This window comes from Cinclus cinclus, chromosome 6 (genome assembly GCF_963662255.1).
Source record: "Cinclus cinclus chromosome 6, bCinCin1.1, whole genome shotgun sequence".
In the NCBI taxonomy this organism is placed as follows: Eukaryota; Metazoa; Chordata; class Aves; order Passeriformes; family Cinclidae; genus Cinclus; species Cinclus cinclus.
The window spans coordinates 54,665,287-54,685,968 of record NC_085051.1 but is presented as its reverse complement, the minus strand read 5'-3'; the positions used below and the strand labels follow the sequence as shown (position 1 = coordinate 54,685,968).

Genomic DNA, 20,682 nt, shown 5'->3' with positions numbered 1-20,682 from the left:
AAAGCTGGCTTATTTGGTAATGTTTGTCATAGTATCAGAAATTCCTTCAAAATTATAAATGCAGGTAATTTTTCTTGGTGCTTTTCTGTGTGTGAACCACTGAACTGGACAGCAGACGCCTTAGGGTAAAACAGAGAGCCAGGGAACATCAGTTTTATAATGGGAACATCAGCACTGATTGGAATAACTAAATACCTTCTGTTCCTCTGGGAAGCTTTCCCAAAACTGCTCTGAACTGTGTTGAAAACCCACAGGTTTGAGCAATTGTGGGTGTTCCCCTCTGCCCCCACACCCTCCATTTTCATCAAATCAGCAATTTCACATTAAGATATTTTAAAAATGCTCTTCCTCACCTCCTTAGTGTGCATCAGACTGCATGTTCCAGATACGAGTAGTATAACTTGTTCATAAACTGTTGAACTGTGTATGTCAAATGCACATGTGTGTATTTGTAACTGTATTACAGAGCATCTAGCTGGGCGCATTCCTTTACTGAGCAAGCTGTGGCCAGTTAAAACAATTTTTAAAGACTACTTGGCATAACTGGAAAGGTGTTAGGTAAGTAGGCATTTGTGGAGTTAATCATTTAAACAGAAATACATATCCTATTTCATTACATTCTCAAAACTTATGCCAAATCTTATGTGCTCTTACAAGCCTAATATCTTGGCTCAGCAGGTATAAGAATTGGTATTGCTGAAACTTGCACAGTCACCATGCAGAACTGATGGGTGCCCACAACTGGTCTGACTTTGCAGAGACCAGTCTGTAAAATCAGCTTGCCTCCCTATTGCTTTAATAATGTGTCTCAGTCTAATTCAGCTTCTCATGCTGGGAAAAAAAAAAAAAAAAAAAAAAAGCTTTATTTTCTAACTGCCATTATTTCGTGAGCTGTTACTACAAATGGTGAGAGATGATACTTGCTGATGAGGATTTTCTTAATTTCTACATGTAAATGGGAAATTTAAAAAGAGAAAACTTAGCTTCTTAAAGTCAGAAAGGCTTCTGACAGATTTTGCTGTCACTTCTAGCAGCCTTTCTTCTCTTGTGTTCCTAGGGAAGAGTCGTGGAGCTTGCACAGCATCAGTGCTGTGTGTCAGACAAGGCTGCTGGTCTGCTGCTGGCACTGGGCTGTAGACTCACACAGAAGAAAGCGCTGTCAAGCACATAGCTAATGTCCAATCTGCTTCCTTTGCAGGTAACACTGACTATTTGTCCCCTTCTTCTGTGCCTATGGTTTCATTTCTCCTTTTCCCTTGCCAGAAAAACACAGCTCGGGCTTTCTGCAAAGACAAGAAGTGCAAGGATCCAGGCTGCTGTAACAATGGCTTGTCTGCTTATTGCTTCTCTGTTGGTGTGGTGTTTTTTGGTTTCTTTTAACCCCTTCTCAGCTGCAGCTCTGGGAGTTTACCTAGTAAAAGACATTGCCTGTCTCTGTGACCATAGCTATATTGGCATAAAGGACAAATTTGGTCAGTGGAGAGAGAATTGGGTCTTTAAATAAAAAAAAAGCACCTTTCCTGACCAGACTGCGTTGGAGGCGCAGCAGTGAAGGGTTTCAGCCTGGAGCAGGTTAGGGATTCACACGTGAGCTGAGCCTTCAGACTCGCCAGGAATTACCTGTTCTCAAAGCTGTCCTTAGACTTTTATTGAAGTCTTGGGTATGTCTGGGCTGCTTTAGTTTGCATTTTAAAAGGCATTAATGTAAATTGAGAGTATAGTTTAATATTGTAATTACCAGAACATTATGGATTTTTCGTGTCTCAGAATATTGATTTGTGTGACTGCTTTACAGTCCTGCAACTTATTCTATATTCCCTCATAAGTAAACAAACTGTCAAAAGCTAGAATGAAAAAATCCAACACATTTGTTTGCTGACATCTACGATAAGACAAATAAAAATGCTTTCAAAAATGACTTCTGTTCCAAGTGAAAATATGCTTGTGTCTCAGGCCTAGGATGTAGTCCCATATGAAAAAAAAAAAACAACACATGTGATGATGACAAATTTTGTTTGCTCGTCAGTTCTTAAATGACTGTTATTTCATGCTCTGACTAATACTAAGAGTACAAAGCCACCAGGTTTCAAAGAAATGAAATAAACATCTTGGGGACATACGTATTTTTGTCATTCTGGCTTATCAAATGCAAGGTTTTGTCCGAACTTGTGGTATCTCTTGTAAAATTGACAGTTAAGATAGATTTTCCTATTTTAATTGAAGGAATTTTCATTGAGAGGTGAAATCCCATCGAATACTTTGTCAGGAAAGAGACTTATTTTAGATGTTTGTAGTGTCTTAAAAAAAAAAAAACTAGTGAAAAATACAAAAATTTCATTATTCGACATGATTTTTATAAGTTTGTATGGTAGCTCTCTCTTTCTTAAAAAAAAAAAAATATTCATTTGCTTAACATTCCCCCCAAAATGAGTGGTTTATGACCTGAAGAATTACTGTGGTAAATGTTCATTCATGACAAATGTGTCAACAGGAAAACCTAATGCTAGAGGCCACTTTGCATTGCTAAGGAAACATTTGAATAATTTCAACTGTCACCTTTTTAGGGAAGAGTTAATTGAAGATACAGGTGATTACATGACATCTTGCAAAACCAGAATTAAAAAGAAACTGTATCGCCATGTATGCTGTGTTTGGAAATCCCTATGGAGCTTGTGGGAAGTGCAAGTATGTATGGCAATAGTGCTGCAGCAAAGGAACTGTATATGCTATTTTTCATGTTCCATTTAGAGACAATATTTGGAGAGGAAATAAAGAAAAAGTAATGCAACTTTAACCTGGGGTTGTAAGCTTACAAAACAGGACTTCCAAAGGGAAGAGTGGGTATGTTGATAAAAAAACAACTCAAAAACCAAAAGAGTTTAACACATAAAAGAAAAAAAAAACAGTACTTGTAAAAAAATCACTTTTCTGTATTTGAAATCATTAATGACAGAAAGGTTAGATATGGAAAACATGGGGTGTTTGGATTATTTTGTGTCCAGTGAACTGACTGAAGTTTAAGACAAAATTGTTGAATGGTTAATTGTTCAAACTGAAGCTCAGTAATGTCAGTTGGTTTAGTGTTTCTGTTTTCTTTGAAAGGTATAGGGGGAAAGTGCTTCTTCTTGTAAATTGTGATTCTTTTGTGAAAAGAGAACAATGGGTAATTTTCTACTCTGAGAAATATTCAGTAAGGTGTTGTTAGGTTTTGTAATAACCATCTTGTGCCATGGCTTTTTCTACTAAACTTGCGTAAGTGTAGGAATAGCTTGTTCACAGAGGCTTTACCACCAAAAAGAGGTGGTAAAACTAATTGGGGTTTAGTGCAGTGTGCTCTGCCTTTCTCACTTCCCTGTGGAAGGATGGCATAGGGATCATTCTGACATTCAGCTTTAGAATAGCTAATTTATTTCAATCAAATCCAGCAGATCTCACAGTCATTACATTTTTAGAATGTTTCCAAGTGTGGAGATACCAGAGGAAAACGGCATTCTGTACTGATATCCAGTAATCCAGATAAGGGAGAAACATAAGTTTCCAGGCATGAGAGCAGCTTCAATTAGAGCTCATACCTTAGAGTAATTAATCACAGCCATAAGTCCATAGGAAAGCAGTCTTTGTTAGTTCCTGTGTTCTGGAACTGTGTTTTTGAATAGATGCTGAGTATGAAGGTAAGAAGAAGTAGCAAACTTCTGGCATTCCTTTCAGATGAGTTACACAGAGATGTTGTTTGGTTTGAGGGTTCTGTTTTTTCGTGGTTTATGTGAAATTTGCTGCAAAAGCAAATAGGCTGCTCGTGAGAATGGCATCCTGGCCTGCTGCAGTGAGGACAGTCATACTGAGAGGCTGTGTTTAAATCATTAAAAAATAATATGCAATCCTCTGTTTGCCTCAAGCTTAGTTCAAGTCAAAATGGGAAGCATTAGACTCCTAGAACATGACCTCATTTGAGAACATAAGGACCTTTTAAAGGAACTTTTTTGTCAGGAAAGACCTTATATGTGAGCTCAGCCCTCTGAATTCTTCACTGTGTGAGACAAGCATGGCTCCTCTAGCACATGAGACATTAAATATTGCCAAGCCAAACAGTTCTTTTCTTCCAGGTTCCAGTTCTTTTATGTGAATCCCACTGTTAACACAAGCAAAAAAGTGACCAGAACCCTTGCGAATAATCACCATTATTTTGTTTAATTTCTGTTAACTTCTTCAAGTGTTAAGCTGTGAATCCAAGTTCTCATGCATACATTTAAACAACTCCAGGTTCCTTTTTTTTTCTGTAGCTCTTGTCAGAGCATGCTCTAAACAACTGACCTTTCTGGAAACAGCTGCTATAGAAGGGACATTGACCCTTTCCTATTTTACAGAACAAAAATTGCTCACAGAACAGCTGATCACCTTAGGTTAATCACTCAAGAAAGAGTGAGGAGAGTGGGGTGACCGGTGTTGGTGTCTTTCTGGGAGATGTGCTGGACTGAAGGAGAATGGCTGAACCAGAGGCTCAAGCATTGCCTTGAGCTGTAAAGAGGGAGGATTGTCCAGGACTGTACTGGTGCTGCAGGGCTGCCCAGAGGTCAGGAGGGGTCAAGTCTGCAAAGCCTAATCTTGGCTCAAAATATGGGAACACTTAGGTGGTACTGCTAGTTAAACTACCCCTTGATATTCCGTATTAGACATAATGATTCCAGATCCCTCCCTTCTACCTTTGTACGCCTATCCCATGTCTATTCCTTGGAGATAATCCCCAGCACATGGCAGGGGTCGGTCCTGGTGCAATGGTCCTGGTTGTCCCTGGCTGACTTTAGCAGACAGAAGAATCCTAAACATCAGAGTTACTCCTCCACTTAAGCCACAGTGTGTGGTTGGAAGGAAGGGATCTGGGGAAGGTATTTGGTCCACTCTTCCCTCACAGTGCTGCTGACACTGGTGCTTCACTTACACTTGGTACAGCAGATGGACCATGGGGGTCGAGGTGTAACTCCTCAGCCATTCGGGGAGGTGACACTGCTCCGGCAGCGTGTCAAAAAGGATTCATTAGCGCTTCTCACGGCAGCACTCGCTCTCACAGTGCTCCGTGACCGCCAGCAGTGAGGTCAGAGCACAGCTGTGGCTGAGGAACTGGGGGCACCACGCCGCAGGAGAGAGGTGGCCTGGAGAGACAGTCTCCTCATACCCAGCGAGGGACTTGCAGGGGGTCAGCTCCAGCTTTCTCTCTGCCCTTTGCCCCTGCATTGAGGTCAGGCCCTGCACACTCCTACCCCTTCATGAGTGCCCGTCAGGAGACACCAAGGTTAAAATCTGTTGGACCCAAGGGTTTAAAAGAAAAAATCTCCTTTGCTGAATAATCACAAAAAACAGCTGTTCGTTCATCGAAGTTGTAGTGTATCTCCACCAGACAATTACAAATGTTTCTGTAGTATTTGTGACACTGACGTGGAACCTTGTGTATGAGCTTGATCTGTGCTCACCATCAATGTAGGAACCCGTCTGTGAGCTTTGTTTGGTTTTAATGTCCAAGAGATTGACTTTCAGAGATGGGTTTAAATCAAGCAGCTTTTTGGGGATGCATCAGGTAACGAACCCACGGAAGACAACGGATTAAAATCGATCTTTACAAGTACTTCAGTGTCAGATTTTGAAATCTGGTTTCTACAAACACTCGTGCCAATGTAACTCGATTACGCAAATGCCCGTGAAAAGCAAATATGAGGTTTGAGCATGGCTAAAACCACCTCGTCTTTGAAGAAAAAAAAAAAAGTGAATATTCATGGGACTGAATTGTGCAATGTTTGACGTAGCTCTCGAGCTGGTCGGGATACGTGTGCGCCTCGTTTCCCAACAGCCCTGGCACCGGGCGTTGTAGGAACGCTGCTCTGTAGAGGCCCTGGGCGTGCCTTTTACTGAAATTTGGTCGTTTTGGTCACAGACAGACTGCGAGTTCATTTAAAAAAAATGGGGGGGTGGGGGGTTGTGGGTTTGTGTCCGGGCTGGCCGCTGGCTCCGCGCTGGTTTCAGAGCACGAAGTGCGGCAGCGGCGGCGAGCGGAGCAGGTCCGGGCCGGGCAGGTCCGGGCCGGGCCGAGCCGGGCCGAGCCGAGCCGAGCCCGGCCGCTCCGCTGTCCCCGGCAGCGGGGGCGGGGCCGCCCCCGGAGCGCCGCGCCGGGAGACGCGGGACTCGGCGGCGCCCGCGTCCTCATTGGGCCAGGCGGGCACGTGGCCACGCCCCCAGGGCTCTCCCGGCTCTCTCATTGGGCGGCGCTGCGGGGCCAGCCGTAGCCCCACCCCCTCGGCTCGCCGGCCAGTCAGAAAATGGTTGCCGGGCAGGTTGAAAGGGCCGCCGGCCAATGGGAGGGCGGGCAGCTGGCGCGCGCGGCGCACGCAGCGCCCCCCCGCGGAAGCCGCGGGCGGAGGGAAGGGCGGAGCGGAGGCTGCCGGGGCCCGGCGGGGGTGGCGCTGCCTCCGCCTCCTCCCGGCCCGAGTCCCAGCCCCGCCGAAGGGAGGGAGCGCGGCTGCTGCGAAGGAACGGGGGCTCCTCTGCTCCCAGGTGGGGCGCCGGGCGGGAGGCGGCGGGAGGGCGCGGGGCTGGGAGCCGGGGACAGGGGAAGGGCAGCGGCGGCCGCGGGGTGACGGCCGGGCACGGCTTGAGGCCGAGGCGGGGGGCGGCGGGAGCTCCGGCGGGGGGGCTCTGCCGGTGAGGGGCGGAGGGGCAGCCGGCGGTGCGGAGGGGACAGTGGGGACAGGTGGAGCGGGCCCCGGGGAGCAGCGGAGCGGAGGGACGGCGGCCCCGGGGAGCCGGGCTGGGGCGGCGGCACAGCGGGGCCGGGGTGCGGGTACGGCGGCCCCGGGGAGCAGGGCTGGGCGCGGGGGGAGCGCCCGGAGCGCAGCCGGCGGTGGAAGTTGTTCGCGCAGTTATAATTAGCCCGGGCCCGGGGTCTGAGCGAGCCGGGCGGAGGAAGGGGGAGGAGTGTAACTTTTCGCTGCTCGGGAAGCCCAAGGTTGTCTCTGGTTACCGCTGCCTACGGCCCCGCGGCGGGGGGGGGGAGGCGGGACGCCCGCAGGAAGCACCGGCACTCCTTCCACAAAGGCCAAATGGTGGCAGGAGCCGCGGGAGCGGCTGCGGGAGGGCGGCAGGAAAGGGCTTTCCCTGAATCCCAGCGGCTCCATTCTGGCGCTCCTGATCGCTGCCGCTTGGTAGCTGTATCAGCTGCAGTTACCTTTTTAGTAGCCGATTTTGTTTGGCTTAGGAAACGCGTGTTAGTCTGGGCTACGAGCAGGTGGATAGGACTGGAGGAGCATAAGATGGGTCTTCATGCATATTGCAGATTAAGCTCGCAAATAGGTGCAGTTAATAATTTCTGCCCTAGTTAGGCCTGGAATCTTTCAACTGTGTTGGAATGTTCGTTTCTAAAAGCATAGGTAGGAGCCTTATGCAGTAGTTTTCCACTTTATTTTTGATGTGGCTAAAATTCCATAGTTCAGGCAGCTAACTGCAGTGTGGGAAATACCATTAACATTGAAACGATGCTGTAATCTCAAAATTCTAAAGTGGCTCCTAAACATGTACTAGGAAGGGAAGACAAAAAGTAATCCACTAGAGATATAATTCATAGTGATGTGCAGCTACTCTGTGTCTTCTATAGTTGTTTTTTTTTTCCTAACAGATTGTAAAAACCAAATCTAATAGCATTACTTCTGTACTTCTTGCTGACACTCAACCCAGTGTGAGATCATACAGGGCTAAAGTCAAAACCTCCACAGTTACTTCAGCAGGAATCCTTTGAAGTATCTAATAAAGAAATTAAATTTTGAAAACTTCTTGACTTCATCTCCTTCTAGCAAAATGTTGGACTTCTAAAATACAAGTAACATTACTATTTTTTTATCCAGTGCTTCTAATTTTGTTGGGTTTGGGGTTTTTTAGCTAAGGTGCTAAAATCTAAATTTTTCAACATTTAGTAAAATGTGAAAATATGCTTGTTAGCTTTGTGAAGTTGTTTTATCATTCAAGAATCCCAAGACTCTAAAACACGTGTTTTTATATTGAGTGTATAGAAAATGCAGTGACTGCACACATCTCCCTGTGACCTTACAATTACACTTTAATGAACCTCGGTAGTGACCATCTGAAGTCCTGCTGTTTCAGAGCAAATAGGTTATGAATCTTCATTTGTCACTTTGTTCAGGGCTTTTTTTTTTTTTCTCCTTTTTTTAGTTATTTACAGATAGCATGGATATCATTATACTGGGAAAGAAATCAGCATCTAGGAGGAGGAGGGAGATGTCAATGTGTTTGTTGCTGTGGGTTAGATTTGGCTTGCTTAGGTCACGGGCATTTTATTGCTGTTTTACTGCATCTTTACAGTTCCGAGGTTCTGTAAGCGGAGGAGCCCTTTGGTAGCATCAGGCTATGAGTTGCTATGTAAGATGAACTGTAGGCGTTTACTTGCCCGTCTGTCTGAATGTAAGACTGCCTTTCACTCTGTATTCTTCTAAGATTTGTGAATGCTTTTTTATGCACTCTTGATTTGTGATCACGAAGGCCTGTGTTTATGCAGATAGTACTGATCCTTGCTCCTGCGGTGCGTTTGGGAGGCGGTTTGCCATAGCTGGGTCAGGTGTCTGTGTGTGTGTGATGAGCACAAACAGGCATGTCACATCTAATCCTGCAGGCTGCTAGCCCCTGCAAGGGCTGTAATTCTTGGAATTCATAACTGTTTGATTCTCCAGGTGGAGGTGAGACCTCAAGAGCATGGATCGTGCAATTCCCTCCACATTTCCTAGCCTAGTCCATAGTTTACTGTCACTTCAGCCTTTTCACATTTCCCAGTTTCCAGTGCCTTGAGCTAATCTATTATTTAATCCATGTGGTCTCTAGCCATACTGCAGATATTGCTATATCAGGAGTTTGATGGTAATGGTGCCACACTGAACATTAGACACAATCATAGGACACCCTGTCAACTGTCTTCTCATACTGGTTTTGTGTATGCTGAGAAAGAGGAGAGTTCAGGGGTCAAATAAAAATCTTAACTGCTTTTGCAGCCTGTAATCATTAGGGAATAATTCTGAAATGTAGTTCTTCATAATGCATGGTATTCTCTCTCCTGATTATGTAATTTTGTAGATGATTAAAATTGTGAATTGGCATTTTATAACCTGACGAAGTAGCAGTGCAAGTCCTTGTTTTAAAGCCTAACACTTAGAGGATCAGCATTCTGTAATACTCATTTATAAAACATAATTTCCACGTTTTATGTGTTCACAGGTGAAACTGTTAGGTCTTCTTATTTCAGTGCATTCATGAATTTTACGGGGACTTACCCATATTTATCTGCTTTAATAGAATTTAACACACATCATTTAAAAAGTTGTATTAAATTGTGTGCTTAATGCTTCTGTTTTTAAAAAAAATAAAACTCACCACATCGAAATTAAATACTGTGGTTTTGTTTTGTTTTTCCTCTTAAGTCGCATCATCCTACCTCTGTGGATGGCTTGGCCTCTGGGATAGTTCAAGACTCTTGGATGACCACACTTTATGCAAAATCCAGAATCTTCCTGCCTGGACTCCTTTCTGTTCTCTAAGGGTAACTACTTTTATGTTTTTATGAAATTGTATCTTACATGCATAGGGCATGTTCTGATAATGGGCTGCAGATGTTACTTGTGGATTAGAATGGTAAACTGAAATATCTTTTAGAAATTGGATATATAAAGTGAGGTAAAAACTCTTTGGTTTGAGTATTCTGAATTTCTGCTACTAATTTTTCCTTCATAAGGGGGAATTATTATGATGCAGTAAACCATATTGTGTTAAGATCATGTTTCTCTTAGGAATTGCTTAACTAAGAGTTGAATCTTATGGTAAGATTCAGCTGCCACTGTTCAGCTGCTAAAATTGAGTGTTGCTATTTTGTCTTGGGAGAAGGTGGCATCTCCGATACTGAAGTAAATCTGATTTAGTTACTGAAAGAATAAATGCAGAGTCCTCTATCAGGAAAAGAGCTTTTTTTTTCTTGTTTGCTTTTACTGTTAATGGTCCAATTTTTTCTTTTAAAGTATGGGCATTCCAGTTTTTAATATTTAATAAGCTATAACTTTCTTTATTAGTAGATCTTTTAGATCACTGTAACCCTAAAATGTGTGTCAGTGTTATGTAGGTGAAAGCATCTAGTATCTCTGTTTGAAGCAAATACAGGATTGAGAACTGTTCAGTTGACTAGAACAAGCTGTGAAGAGGTCTGTCATTGCATTTGCAGCTCTAATGATCCTTTTTCTCTCCATGAGATGCTTTGGTGGAACCATGGTGGTTTGGTTCCTGTTTCCTTTATGAGTCTTACATTCTCATTTAATTATAGTTTAGTTTTAGTGTGGGAGTTTCTAGGCTTAGTAACTCTTGATCATGTATTAGCTTTTGCCAACTAGTGTTGATTCTTTGTTTAAGTTTTTCCAGGCCCTCCTTCCACTTAAAAAAAGAAAAATCCACCAAAATCCCTGAAAAAAAACCTTGCTAAACACACTCTCATTAAAAATATACGCATGACCTTTATTAATAAATGTAGACAAGAGTGATAGTGGTTTAGTTTGGGTATTTTTAAGGATGGAAGTTTCTCTCTACTAAGCACCCATTTGCTATAGCTGTGGAAGGTATACATCCTACCCAACAGGAGTCCCTTCTCCAGAGTCAAATGCCATGCTCTGAAATTTAGCTGCCATAGTTTGTAAAGCAAAGCTCTTACAGTGCTTTGTGAAATGAAATGGGAGTAAGGAACTTAGAATGATGTCCTTAAGTGCAGGAGTTTTCCAGATCCCAGTAGACATAACATAAACAGTTTGTTGTGGGGGTGTTTCAAACTAACTTTTAAATTGAAATAAAACTTACTTCTAAGTGCTTCCTAAACATGATTTCAGCTCCTAAAATATTTGTGTATGATACAGGTCTATTTTCTATTTCCATATATAGTGAATGGCAGTGCAAACTTTATTAATTCCAGAATAATTCTAAACTAAACTCAGTCTTCTTCTTACTCCTTTCCTGTACCTAATGAATACTATTCAGGCTAGTCTTACTTTCAGAATGTGGGGAAGTGCTTAGGTGTGGGGTTTTTGTTTTCAGGGTTGGGGGGGGTGGGAGGGGTTGGGTTTGTTTGTTGTTTTTGTTGGGGTTTCTTGAGTCTGAACAGTAGCATATCTGCGTTATGTGTTACAGTTGCTTTGTACCAGACCATGGGCGTGTTAGAGGTCGGGATTTGTTGACTGAAAAGTTGACATTAGGTGTTCTTTCTTTGAGCAGTTCTTTTCTGTTAATTTCTGAGTCCTGTGAACAAGTTGTTACATAGGAATTTAGGTATGGGAATAAGCTGGTAGGACTGCACTCCTCCCTGTATGCACACTTTTAGTCACTTGTGCCTTCTCCAGCAGTTACTCATCTTGGCTAAACTGGGACAGGGCTGAGGGGGGTGGGGAGGCAATAGGCTTAAACACGTTTCTGTATATTTGGAAGTATCTTCAGGTCTAAACTACTTTTTACTTTGGAGTTTCCTAGGTGCTTCCCTCACTTTCTCTGGGTAACAGGCAAGATGTAGTGTGGAGATCTCCAGCACTTGCTGGGGACCCCAGATCAGAGATGTGTGTGCTTTGACAGCTTACAGTGTTATGTAAGGCATGTCCAAGTGATCAGCACTAAGCCCGGATGGGAGGAAGGGATTTGTTCTGTGTCTGTTAACTACACCTTCAGCCTTTCCATTTTCTTGTGCACTTTCTTCTATGTGAAATACAAGCCAATAGCCAGTCCAGCACTTCAGTAAAACTGCTCGTGAAGTTGTGTTGCCTGAAAATGTGTGTCAGGTAGGGGAAGGATTATCATTAAAAATAGTGTGCAGCGTACATCAAATAATTCTGGGAAGCAGCTGTAACTGTTGGGGTGTTTGTCTTCTGTTACACTTCCTGCAGATAGAAGTGTGCTTGTGTGATGTGTCCACGGAAGAGAGGAGAGCAGAACACGAGGTTATCAGCCAGCCTTGGTCAGTCACTAACACAAGTCTGCAGCCCAGAGAGACTTCTGTCTGTCTTTACTCTTACATGGTTTCTATAGTTACGAGACACAGGAGACTTTGAAAGGAAATTGCCCAAATTACAGTAGTGAGGAGTCTCTAATTTTGATTTTAATACTTTACTTGCATTACTGCAAACTGGACAGGCAGCTTTCACTCATGAGGCACTTACACACTTGCAAAGCTGGTATTTTTGTCCTGTAAGAAAAAGTAGTATTTCACTTTGAGACAGTCTTGGGCTGAAAAATGCAGCAGTGTGGCTGTACAGAAAGGATCAAACAAGTTTGAATTTAATACTACTCTAAAAATAAAAGCTGAAAGGAATCATTATGAATTCAGTTATCTTTATCTGCATAGTGAAGGCCAGGTACATTATTGATGATCTTGCTATTTAAACATATTTAGTGGTAAATACATAACTGTTGTGTAGTTTAATACATGCTTGTTTTGTGCATGAAAAGTTTGCATTCAGACGATACTAACTGTGGCAGTCGTGTTTGATACACTCATTTTTTTGAAGCTCCTTTTCTACTGAAAATTAAAGCTCTGTGAAGTCCCGAGTTCTAAACGTTGTTTAACTTTTCTCCTTAGTTCTTCTCCCTCATATTCCAAAAAAGTTTTTAAGTAGTAGCTTGCCCAGATAGAAGTAACTGAGGGTTTTCACATGTTGCATTATTCCTTGAGAGTGTTCCCAGCTGTACTTCCTAACCATGTGTCAGTGGCAGCTGCACTGTCAGACCGTGTGACAGATGGAGCTGAAATGGTGGCACATGTATTGTCCACAACACATCGCAATGTGAATTTTTCTTGGTAGCCTGGAATGTTTCTTCTGAGTAGCTGCACCCTGACCAGGCCTGTTTGTTTGGCATTGTGTGAGTTTGCCAACCAGGGACGTGCCTCTTCCCTCCCAAGTTTTTCCAAACCCTGGTATGGTGTAGGATTACAGTACTTGGATGCATCTTCCCATCTTAGCAGAGAAGAGTAGCAGTGAAATGTCCTCCATGGAGGACTGGAAGGAACTGAGGAACATGCTGCCAGGGCAGAATTTCTATGTAGACTCTGTTGTAGTTCAGTGATGTGAATAGAGAACTTGGTACTCCCAAATACTGAGTACACTTTCCTTCCTTTTCTCTATATATGAGAAAGTATTTTCATTGAAAAAGCATAAACGGCATGTGGCTCAATTTGCATTACTATAATGAGAGAGGATGAGAAAATGCCAGGAAAGAAGTTGAGATGTGTTGCTCCTCATTGTTCCTGTTTTTTCATGACAAAAGATTCCAAAATAGATCATATGAATGGAAAAAGAAAAATTTGTTGTGGAACTTTTTCAAGTTCAAGAGTAGGGTGACTTAGAGCTTGCTGCTTTTATAATTGAACAGCTATGTACAGACCTCATATTTAAAGCTGGCATAAACTTCTAATTCTTACTCAGTTTATTTACTTAGAAATTCAGAGTTATCAGACTGGAACATCCCAAAATCCTGTTATTTGATACAAGGTTTTTGAGATGTGAGTAGGTTCCTGGAGTAAGGAGAGTGGAGTTTCTGGAGGCTCTTGGTGCTTTAGTGTGCCCTGATTGTGCTGCTCTGAACTGGCTGTCAGCCCTGAAGGGCTGACTCGGCTCCTGGTCTGAGCAGGCAACTGGGGGTTTGTGTGTGCACAGCTGCCTGTTTGCCCTGCTACCAAAAATTGAAGTGGAGTAAGCATTGCATAATTAAATAATGCCATCAGCATCTTCTGCTGCAAAGTAACGCTGCTAAGGAGAGCATCTGACTGAATTTTTGGGTTTGGGATGAGGTCTCAATATGCAGTGCTACAGAAGAACAAGCTACTTAGGAAATACACAGTAGTTTGTTAAGGATCTGATCCCACCAGAAATTCTTGTGTTAGAAAGGAAAGCAAAAGGCCTGATAAAATGTAGATTAGCTGCTAACAAAGGGGCTTTGTCTCTTTTGTAGGTCAGCAGCTGAGTGTTTGACAAGAACTGAAATTTAATGTCTCCTGTAGCAACCATGACACTAGTAATTTTTAAATCCACTGTACCAATGGTACTCTTGGGTTTTTTTAACCTTTTCCAAATTTTTGTGTAACCTTTGAAGTCCTCTAGCTCCTGGAGGGGGAGTAGGGAAATTTCCTGCTAGGAAATAAATCAATGTTAGACAGAATTTCTAAAATGTAAGGTAGTACTAGGTTTTATTTTAAAAACACATCTTGGAAGTGGGGAGCATGTTAAGTAGAAACATTTTGAGGTTGGAGCAAATCGGATTTCTTGCACTTAATTTTTATAGTCAAGTGCTGTCATGCTCAAGCATTGTTACATATTTCTAAAATGCTCTGGGACAAATTTTATGAAGGAAGTTTGAGGAATGAAGAGAGTGTCTGCCTATATGACCATGAAGTATTTAGTCTAACTAGACTACCATTTGAATTGAAAAGTAAAACGTCATATTAAATTGTTTTTGTGAAATTATGCATCATAGTCTGCTTACTCTTTAAGCTTGCTTACAGAATTTAAATACTAGCACATTTTTGAGATGTTAGGAATTAACCTCATTTATATAATTCAAAGAGATAAGAGTAGTATGTCCTGTGTATCTAACAAAGTATAGATGTGAATTTAAAAAAAGGCAGTAAATTATCAAAACCAAGCATTCTGAATGTATAAAATGTCAGAATTGCTGTTTCCTGAGTGGCCCTAACTTCATTTCCTTATGGGTGTAAATTTTGGCGTGTTTAATGAATTGAGAGGAAGGAGAATGGAAACAAACAAACCCCACTAGTTTGCAGTGTATGAGGAAGATGGCACTTAGTGAAGAAACAGCTGTTTTGATGCATAATTTTTCTTCTTACAGTGACGTTATGAAGTAATGCCTGAGGTAGTACACAACGTTTAAATGCTGCTTAAAATGGAGAGCTCACAATTTTATTGTGAGTTTATGATTTGCATAAATTATTGTCTTCATGACAAGAGTTGGTATATTTAGCAACAGTCTACTTGTCCTGCATGTGATTTTCCACAGACTGTGTTAAAAATTATCAGTTACTGACAGCATTGTCAGTAGTTTGAGGATCTTTGAGGCATGCATTGCCTCTCCAGAATACTTTGTTTTTATGTTTTGTGCCTGAACTTTGTATCCAGATTTGTTCTGATGTTGTTGTAATGAGTGCTGGGTACTGGCTGGGTCTGTTTGCTTTTAATGGGGTACCAGAGAGGGAGAGTGATACATGATCAGTGTGGGAAGATGACCCAGGTGAACAGGCACACCACATCCAGGCACCTTCTGGGTTTTGAAGAGCTTCAGCTGGTGCTGTGGCCCCTTAGCAGAAAACTTTAGAGGAAAAACAGAGTTCCAAAGTTAAAAAATAACAGCGGTGGTAAAATTACAAGTAATTAAAGTTTGTTGCTGTTTCAAGAGTCACTGTGCTAATGAACTGAAGATAGACCAGACTACTCCCTGCTAGGTAAAAATGCAGTTCTAGGACAAGTTGAATTTCAACAGATACATCCTTGAAAAAAAAAAGTGTGTACTGTTGAGAAGTCAGACACCTAAACTCCTGTAGCAGCTGTTTTCTCTCATGTGTCTTGCTGAGGAGGATGCACTGCTTGCTTGCTTTCTGTTCCTCCAGAGGAGCTGAGTTCTCTGACAGCCTTGTCTGGGCAGATGGATGTAGCCATGGAGCCCTGCCATGCTCCCTTGCAAATCTGGAGAAATCCTGAAAGTAGAAGAGGCTTTATCCTGCTGCCTTCTCCTTGTCCCCAAAAGTCTAGCAACAGGCTGGCAGCTGCAGCCATCAGCTGAGCTATTGCTGGCAGCATCCAGTGTGCACATGAAAAGGAAGTTGGGAGGCCCTCGGCAGCATGCAGGGTCTGGATCATTGTGTGTGAAGGATCTGCCCTTAATCTGCCACTGGTGTCTAATTTATGATTGCTTAATTTAATAGTTTGGGAACAAGGTGTATTCATGGATATTTTAGGATGTTTGTAACTAAGATTTTACCAGTGTTTTCTCTGCAGAGTATACTCCTTTTCTGTGTTTATGTGAGTGATTGCATAGGGCTTGTTGTCCCTAACAAAATTCATAAAGTACCCAAGCAGATATTTATTGGGGATCACTTATATTTTAGATGTGTGTGTGTACAAGGTTTTTTTTACCATTTTGTTCTAGACCCACTGTATTTCAATTCAAGAGTACACAAAGCAGAATGAAAGCAACTAAATTCTGTTTTTTTTTTTCCCCAAACTATTTTACCAAAATTGGTAACTTTTAAAATGCTGTTTGATAACCTCCTCCACTAATGTTGTTAGTGTGAAATCAGTAGCAGGTTGGAAGCCAGCAGCCATGAGCACCCATTGTCTCTCTGTGAGCCCAGTGGCCCAGCCAGATTTCCTCTCATATTTAACCAAACTACCAAGCTGTGGAATGGGTATAAGGATCCCATGGGAAGCCCTGCTGTTGGTCTTGCTGTAAAACAATTTTGTGTCACCAAAGAAAAAAGAGAAGAATTGGTCCTACACAAGAGTTCTCAGAGACACTGAACAAGACATTAGAATGCTTTAATGAGATCAGCATGGATGTTGAAAACTAGCTTGAAATCTTACCTGCTGTACCCAAGAATGAATGTTAAAATGGAAATTATGAAATATTCTGTAAGTTGTTTGATCCTTAATATTTTATTTCATGTTATTTCTTACTTGGAAGTATATAGCTTTTTTAAAAAGAGTATATTTCTTCCATGTTTTCTGTTTAGAAAAAAAGTTGCCATGAAACAATTTCGCTGGGAAGTGCATCTTTTCAATGCAAGTAGTATTGTGTAGGATTTCTTTCTGTCTCTTGGTGTTCTGTGACACCAAAAATCTAAGCTAACCAACACATTGTACACTAGAGGGTTTTCAGAATTGTCCATTGGGCCTGCCCGAGGTTAATTCATCATTTTTGTCTTCCAGGTTCATGTTGGGGAGAGGCCTAAAGCGCAAGCTGAGTGACTATGAGGAGAACATGGCTGGTCTCTCGAGTGCCTTTGATTCCAGTCGAGGTCTGCCCTACCCACTCAAGAGGCAGCTGGTGCTCAACATGTGCCTCACCAAGTTACAGACGTACAAAATGCTGGTGGAGCCCAACCTGCACCGCTCCGTCCTCATCGCCAACACCGTGCGGCAAATTCAGGAGGAGATGAGACAAGAGAGCAACCAGCAGCCAGTGAACATCTGCCCTGCCATTGCTCCTGCTTCTCACAGCTACGCAGGCATGGAGTCACCTGGGATGCCCCTTCAGTTGCCTTCAGGTGTTGGTCAGCAAGAGTCTCACTGCTGTGACCTGCGGTCTGCAGAAGACCCGATTGAAAACAGCCTGCTGATCGTTTCAGACGATGACATGTCATCTGCTATTTCATCTATTCTGAAGGATTTAGACTTTGTAGAAGATATAAGCCCACCTACTTGTCTGGTTCCTACTGGAGATGACCAGCCGAAGTTTCCAGAAAATACTGGTCTGAAACTCGAAGATGATAGGCAGGATTTGAAGGGAGCTGAATGTGTGTTTGGTTCCTTTGAGATTTCAAATTCAACCAGTTACTTGAAGGATTTGGCAATAGATGACATTTTTGAAGATATTGACACTTCAATGTATGATTCAGACTTCTGTTGCCCTCCCCTGATGCCACCCAGATCACCATCTCTTGCCACAGAAGAACCATTAAAAACCTTCCCATCCTGTAATTCTTCTTCAGCAAACAACATTCAGATATGTAGAACAGATCTGAGTGAGTTGGACCACATCATGGAAATTCTGGTTGGATCCTGATACTTGTTTTACCCAAAGATACTTTTAAACTGCCACTTTCATTTGGTTTCAGGATAAAAGCCACTGGAATAGTTGTAAAGAATTCTTTAAAAAGCAAACTGAATAATAATTTGTCCATAGTAGGATTTTCTAAGTAATTCCAAAACTTACAAACCAAAAAAGTGGCAGATTTTTTTTTTAATAATAATTATTTATCAGAACTGTGCAATCATCATTTTCCTTCCAGGGTGTATGTGGAACAATGGGCACATACCCTCATCACCCCTCATGCCTCTTTCAATAAACTTTTTTATGTGCAATTTTTAATTTGACAGAAGAATTTACATGCAAAGCAAATTTCATATGAGGTGATCTTTTACAATGCCTCCACTTTATTTTTAATATCAGAGTTTATGCCAAGCTGGCATCTGTCAAGTTGCAAGAGTTAGATTGTGTGGATTGCAGACACGTTACTAGAGATGGGTATATTTTAAAAATGAGACACGCTTTGCTTTCTTTTGGTCAGAAAAGCAGATCAAGACACTTACCAACAAAGTCTCTTGCATTTTCTAAGGCATTCAGAACTATTTATTTTTGTAAATTTTATAGTCTTTCTACATTTTACTACGTTATTTCATCATAGTTCAAATATAATGGACTTCTAGTTGGATGTGTTTAGCACTACCTCTGAGCTGAAATGCTTTAACTCTTTCCAGTGCTTCATCTGAGACTGCAAATCTTTTTGTTTCTGTTTCTTTCTGGGGGAAAGTACTTCTAACTCATTAAGTTGATCCTTCGACAGTGACCTAGCTGATTTGTGAAATCAAGGGTATTCAATGTTTAAAAACGTTTAAGTATTTACAAATTAATTTATATGTAGATTGTGCAATTTAACATTTTTCTGTCAGTATTATGTGCTTAGATTTTGAATAATCTTGGCATTCTTTAAATTAAAGCTTACTATGTACAGGTAACTTTTTATTCTCTTTTGGAAAACACTGTCCTTCAACCCTGCTTTCACTACAAATTTTAAGATGATTTTTATGTGCAATATTATTTAAAAAGATACACATTTGTATACCTGGCATTGTGGGAAGAAACGCTTCAAACTTAAAATCTCTAGCACCTTTGGCGGATACTCAGTCAACATTTCTGCATCCTTTCAGAAGCCAAGCTGAGAACACTGAGAACACATCACCCACTGCTGTGACAGCCCCTGCAGCTCCCCTGGGGCTGTGCCCAGTCCCTGCTGGTGGCTCTGTCCCTCCCAGGGGCTGGGGCCACCTGGGCTTTGGAACCCTGGAGCTGCTGCCCCAGCCTGTCCTGGGTGGAGCAGGGCTGTTTTTATACAGATACACAAACACCCTGCTCAGCTGGAGATGAGATTTGCAGTGAGAACTGTTTTTCCATCAGGCAGTTTGGGTTCTGTGTTTCAGCCTGAACACAGAGGTCTAGATTGATGCCTGCTCTCGTCTTCTGAGTTTCGCACTTGCACATTGCTTTTTGGTTTGGGTTTTGTTATTTTTTCCCTTTTTTTTAATTATAAAACTTCTACTTTGTGCTTGAAAGCTGCAGCACCTGTCTTGGAAACTTGCAGTTGTAAAACCTTTGCTTTGGTTTGTTGTATTTTTTTTGTTGTTGTTGTTGTTGTTCTGCTGAGACTTTTTATGAAGGGAGGGTCAGCAGAGGGGAAAAAAAAATGTTGCCTGTGTGTTGCATCTCACAGAAGTTGAAATTCTGGCCCTGTTGAAGGGGCCAGGGTGTCACCTGGTATTTCTAGTCTTAACTGATGCTGTGGCACACCCGCCTTGTGCAGAGATCTCCATTTTTTGCTGTGACTCTCTTGGTTAACAGTTAGCTGTCGACATCTTTTGGTGTCCCAGGCCAGTGGAGAACCATTTCAGGTCACATCCTCGCAGCCATCTGGGTTGTTCAGCAATCCAAGGGTATAAATGTATTTATATGCATATATTGTATTGATTCTAATATAAAACTTCTGATCTAAAGCATTTTGAATTGCTGGATAAAGGGATTTGTTTGAAGAGTGTATAACTAGTTCTTGAAGAGGTACAGCTTCAGAATGTACACAGATTGTGCATTGTGTATAGACTACTCTGGCTTTTCCTCAGCCTCTACTTTTGTATTAAAAATATGACTGAATAAATCCTTGAAATATTAAGGGCCTTCTGCACTGTGATGAAACAGAGATGTGGTTAAAAATGTCTTTAAATTCAGTGATGAGGGAAAAAAAAAAAAAGGCTGCATCTAATCTCGCATTTGAAAATATGGAATGTTACTATGCAGTAAAGATATTTTGATATGAAAATTGTATCATATAGCAAATAGTGAACACTTAATAAATCCACTTACCTTGCAGTCTCTACAGAAACGGAAGAGAAGACAACTTTTCAACATTTATGTACTAAAGCTTTTTGTATACTGCAGGAAAAGATTTAATTGTTGGTAGATCTTTTATCAACAATTCAAAATGCAATTTTTGTACAAGTCCTGGCTACAGAGCTCTGTTTCTAATTGGTTGCTTGTGTCACAGTGCCAAGACCATGAGCTGGTGTGTAATGCAGTTCGGTTATGTTTGGAATTACGTGCAAAGGGAAGTTTAATTTTTAAATATGCACAAACTGATTTCAAAATCCTTCCATGTTAAATGAAGTTAGAGGCTAGTTGTGGTGGACCTATTTATTGTATGTTTGGAAATAAAAGCCACAGTTTTGCATTATATTTTGGAGCCTTCAGTATGTAACTGTTTTAAAAACAAAGCATAAAAAAATCTATGGCACCTTGCCACCTTTTCTTTGGTCTTTCACTCACAAAGGTGTAACATTTTCCCTC

At 41.8% G+C, this 20,682-nt stretch overlaps 1 protein-coding gene across 4 annotated transcripts; it reads left to right on the top strand.

The window, feature by feature from the left end:
• Nucleotides 1-6,489: 6,489 nt before the first annotated feature.
• LOC134045747 (SERTA domain-containing protein 2-like) lies at nt 6,490-20,569 on the top strand. Of its 4 annotated transcripts, none has more exons than XM_062495705.1 (3): nt 6,490-6,540; nt 9,465-9,583; nt 16,998-20,569. In XM_062495705.1, the coding sequence occupies exon 3, from the start codon at nt 17,002-17,004 to the stop codon at nt 17,851-17,853; it is 852 nt and encodes a 283-aa protein (XP_062351689.1). In that variant the 5' UTR covers nt 6,490-6,540; nt 9,465-9,583; nt 16,998-17,001; the 3' UTR covers nt 17,854-20,569. The 4 variants fall into 4 exon arrangements, with proteins under 4 accessions (XP_062351689.1, XP_062351690.1, XP_062351691.1 ...); XM_062495706.1 differs by lacking the exon at nt 6,490-6,540 and adding an exon at nt 7,848-7,858; XM_062495707.1 differs by lacking the exon at nt 6,490-6,540 and adding an exon at nt 8,439-8,457.
• Nucleotides 20,570-20,682: the final 113 nt, after the last annotated feature.

Bases quoted from the DNA above. Each gene is read 5' to 3' on its own strand.
- LOC134045747 (XM_062495705.1), top strand. From the start codon at position 17,002: ATGTTGGGGAGAGGCCTAAAGCGCAAGCTGAGTGACTATGAGGAGAAC.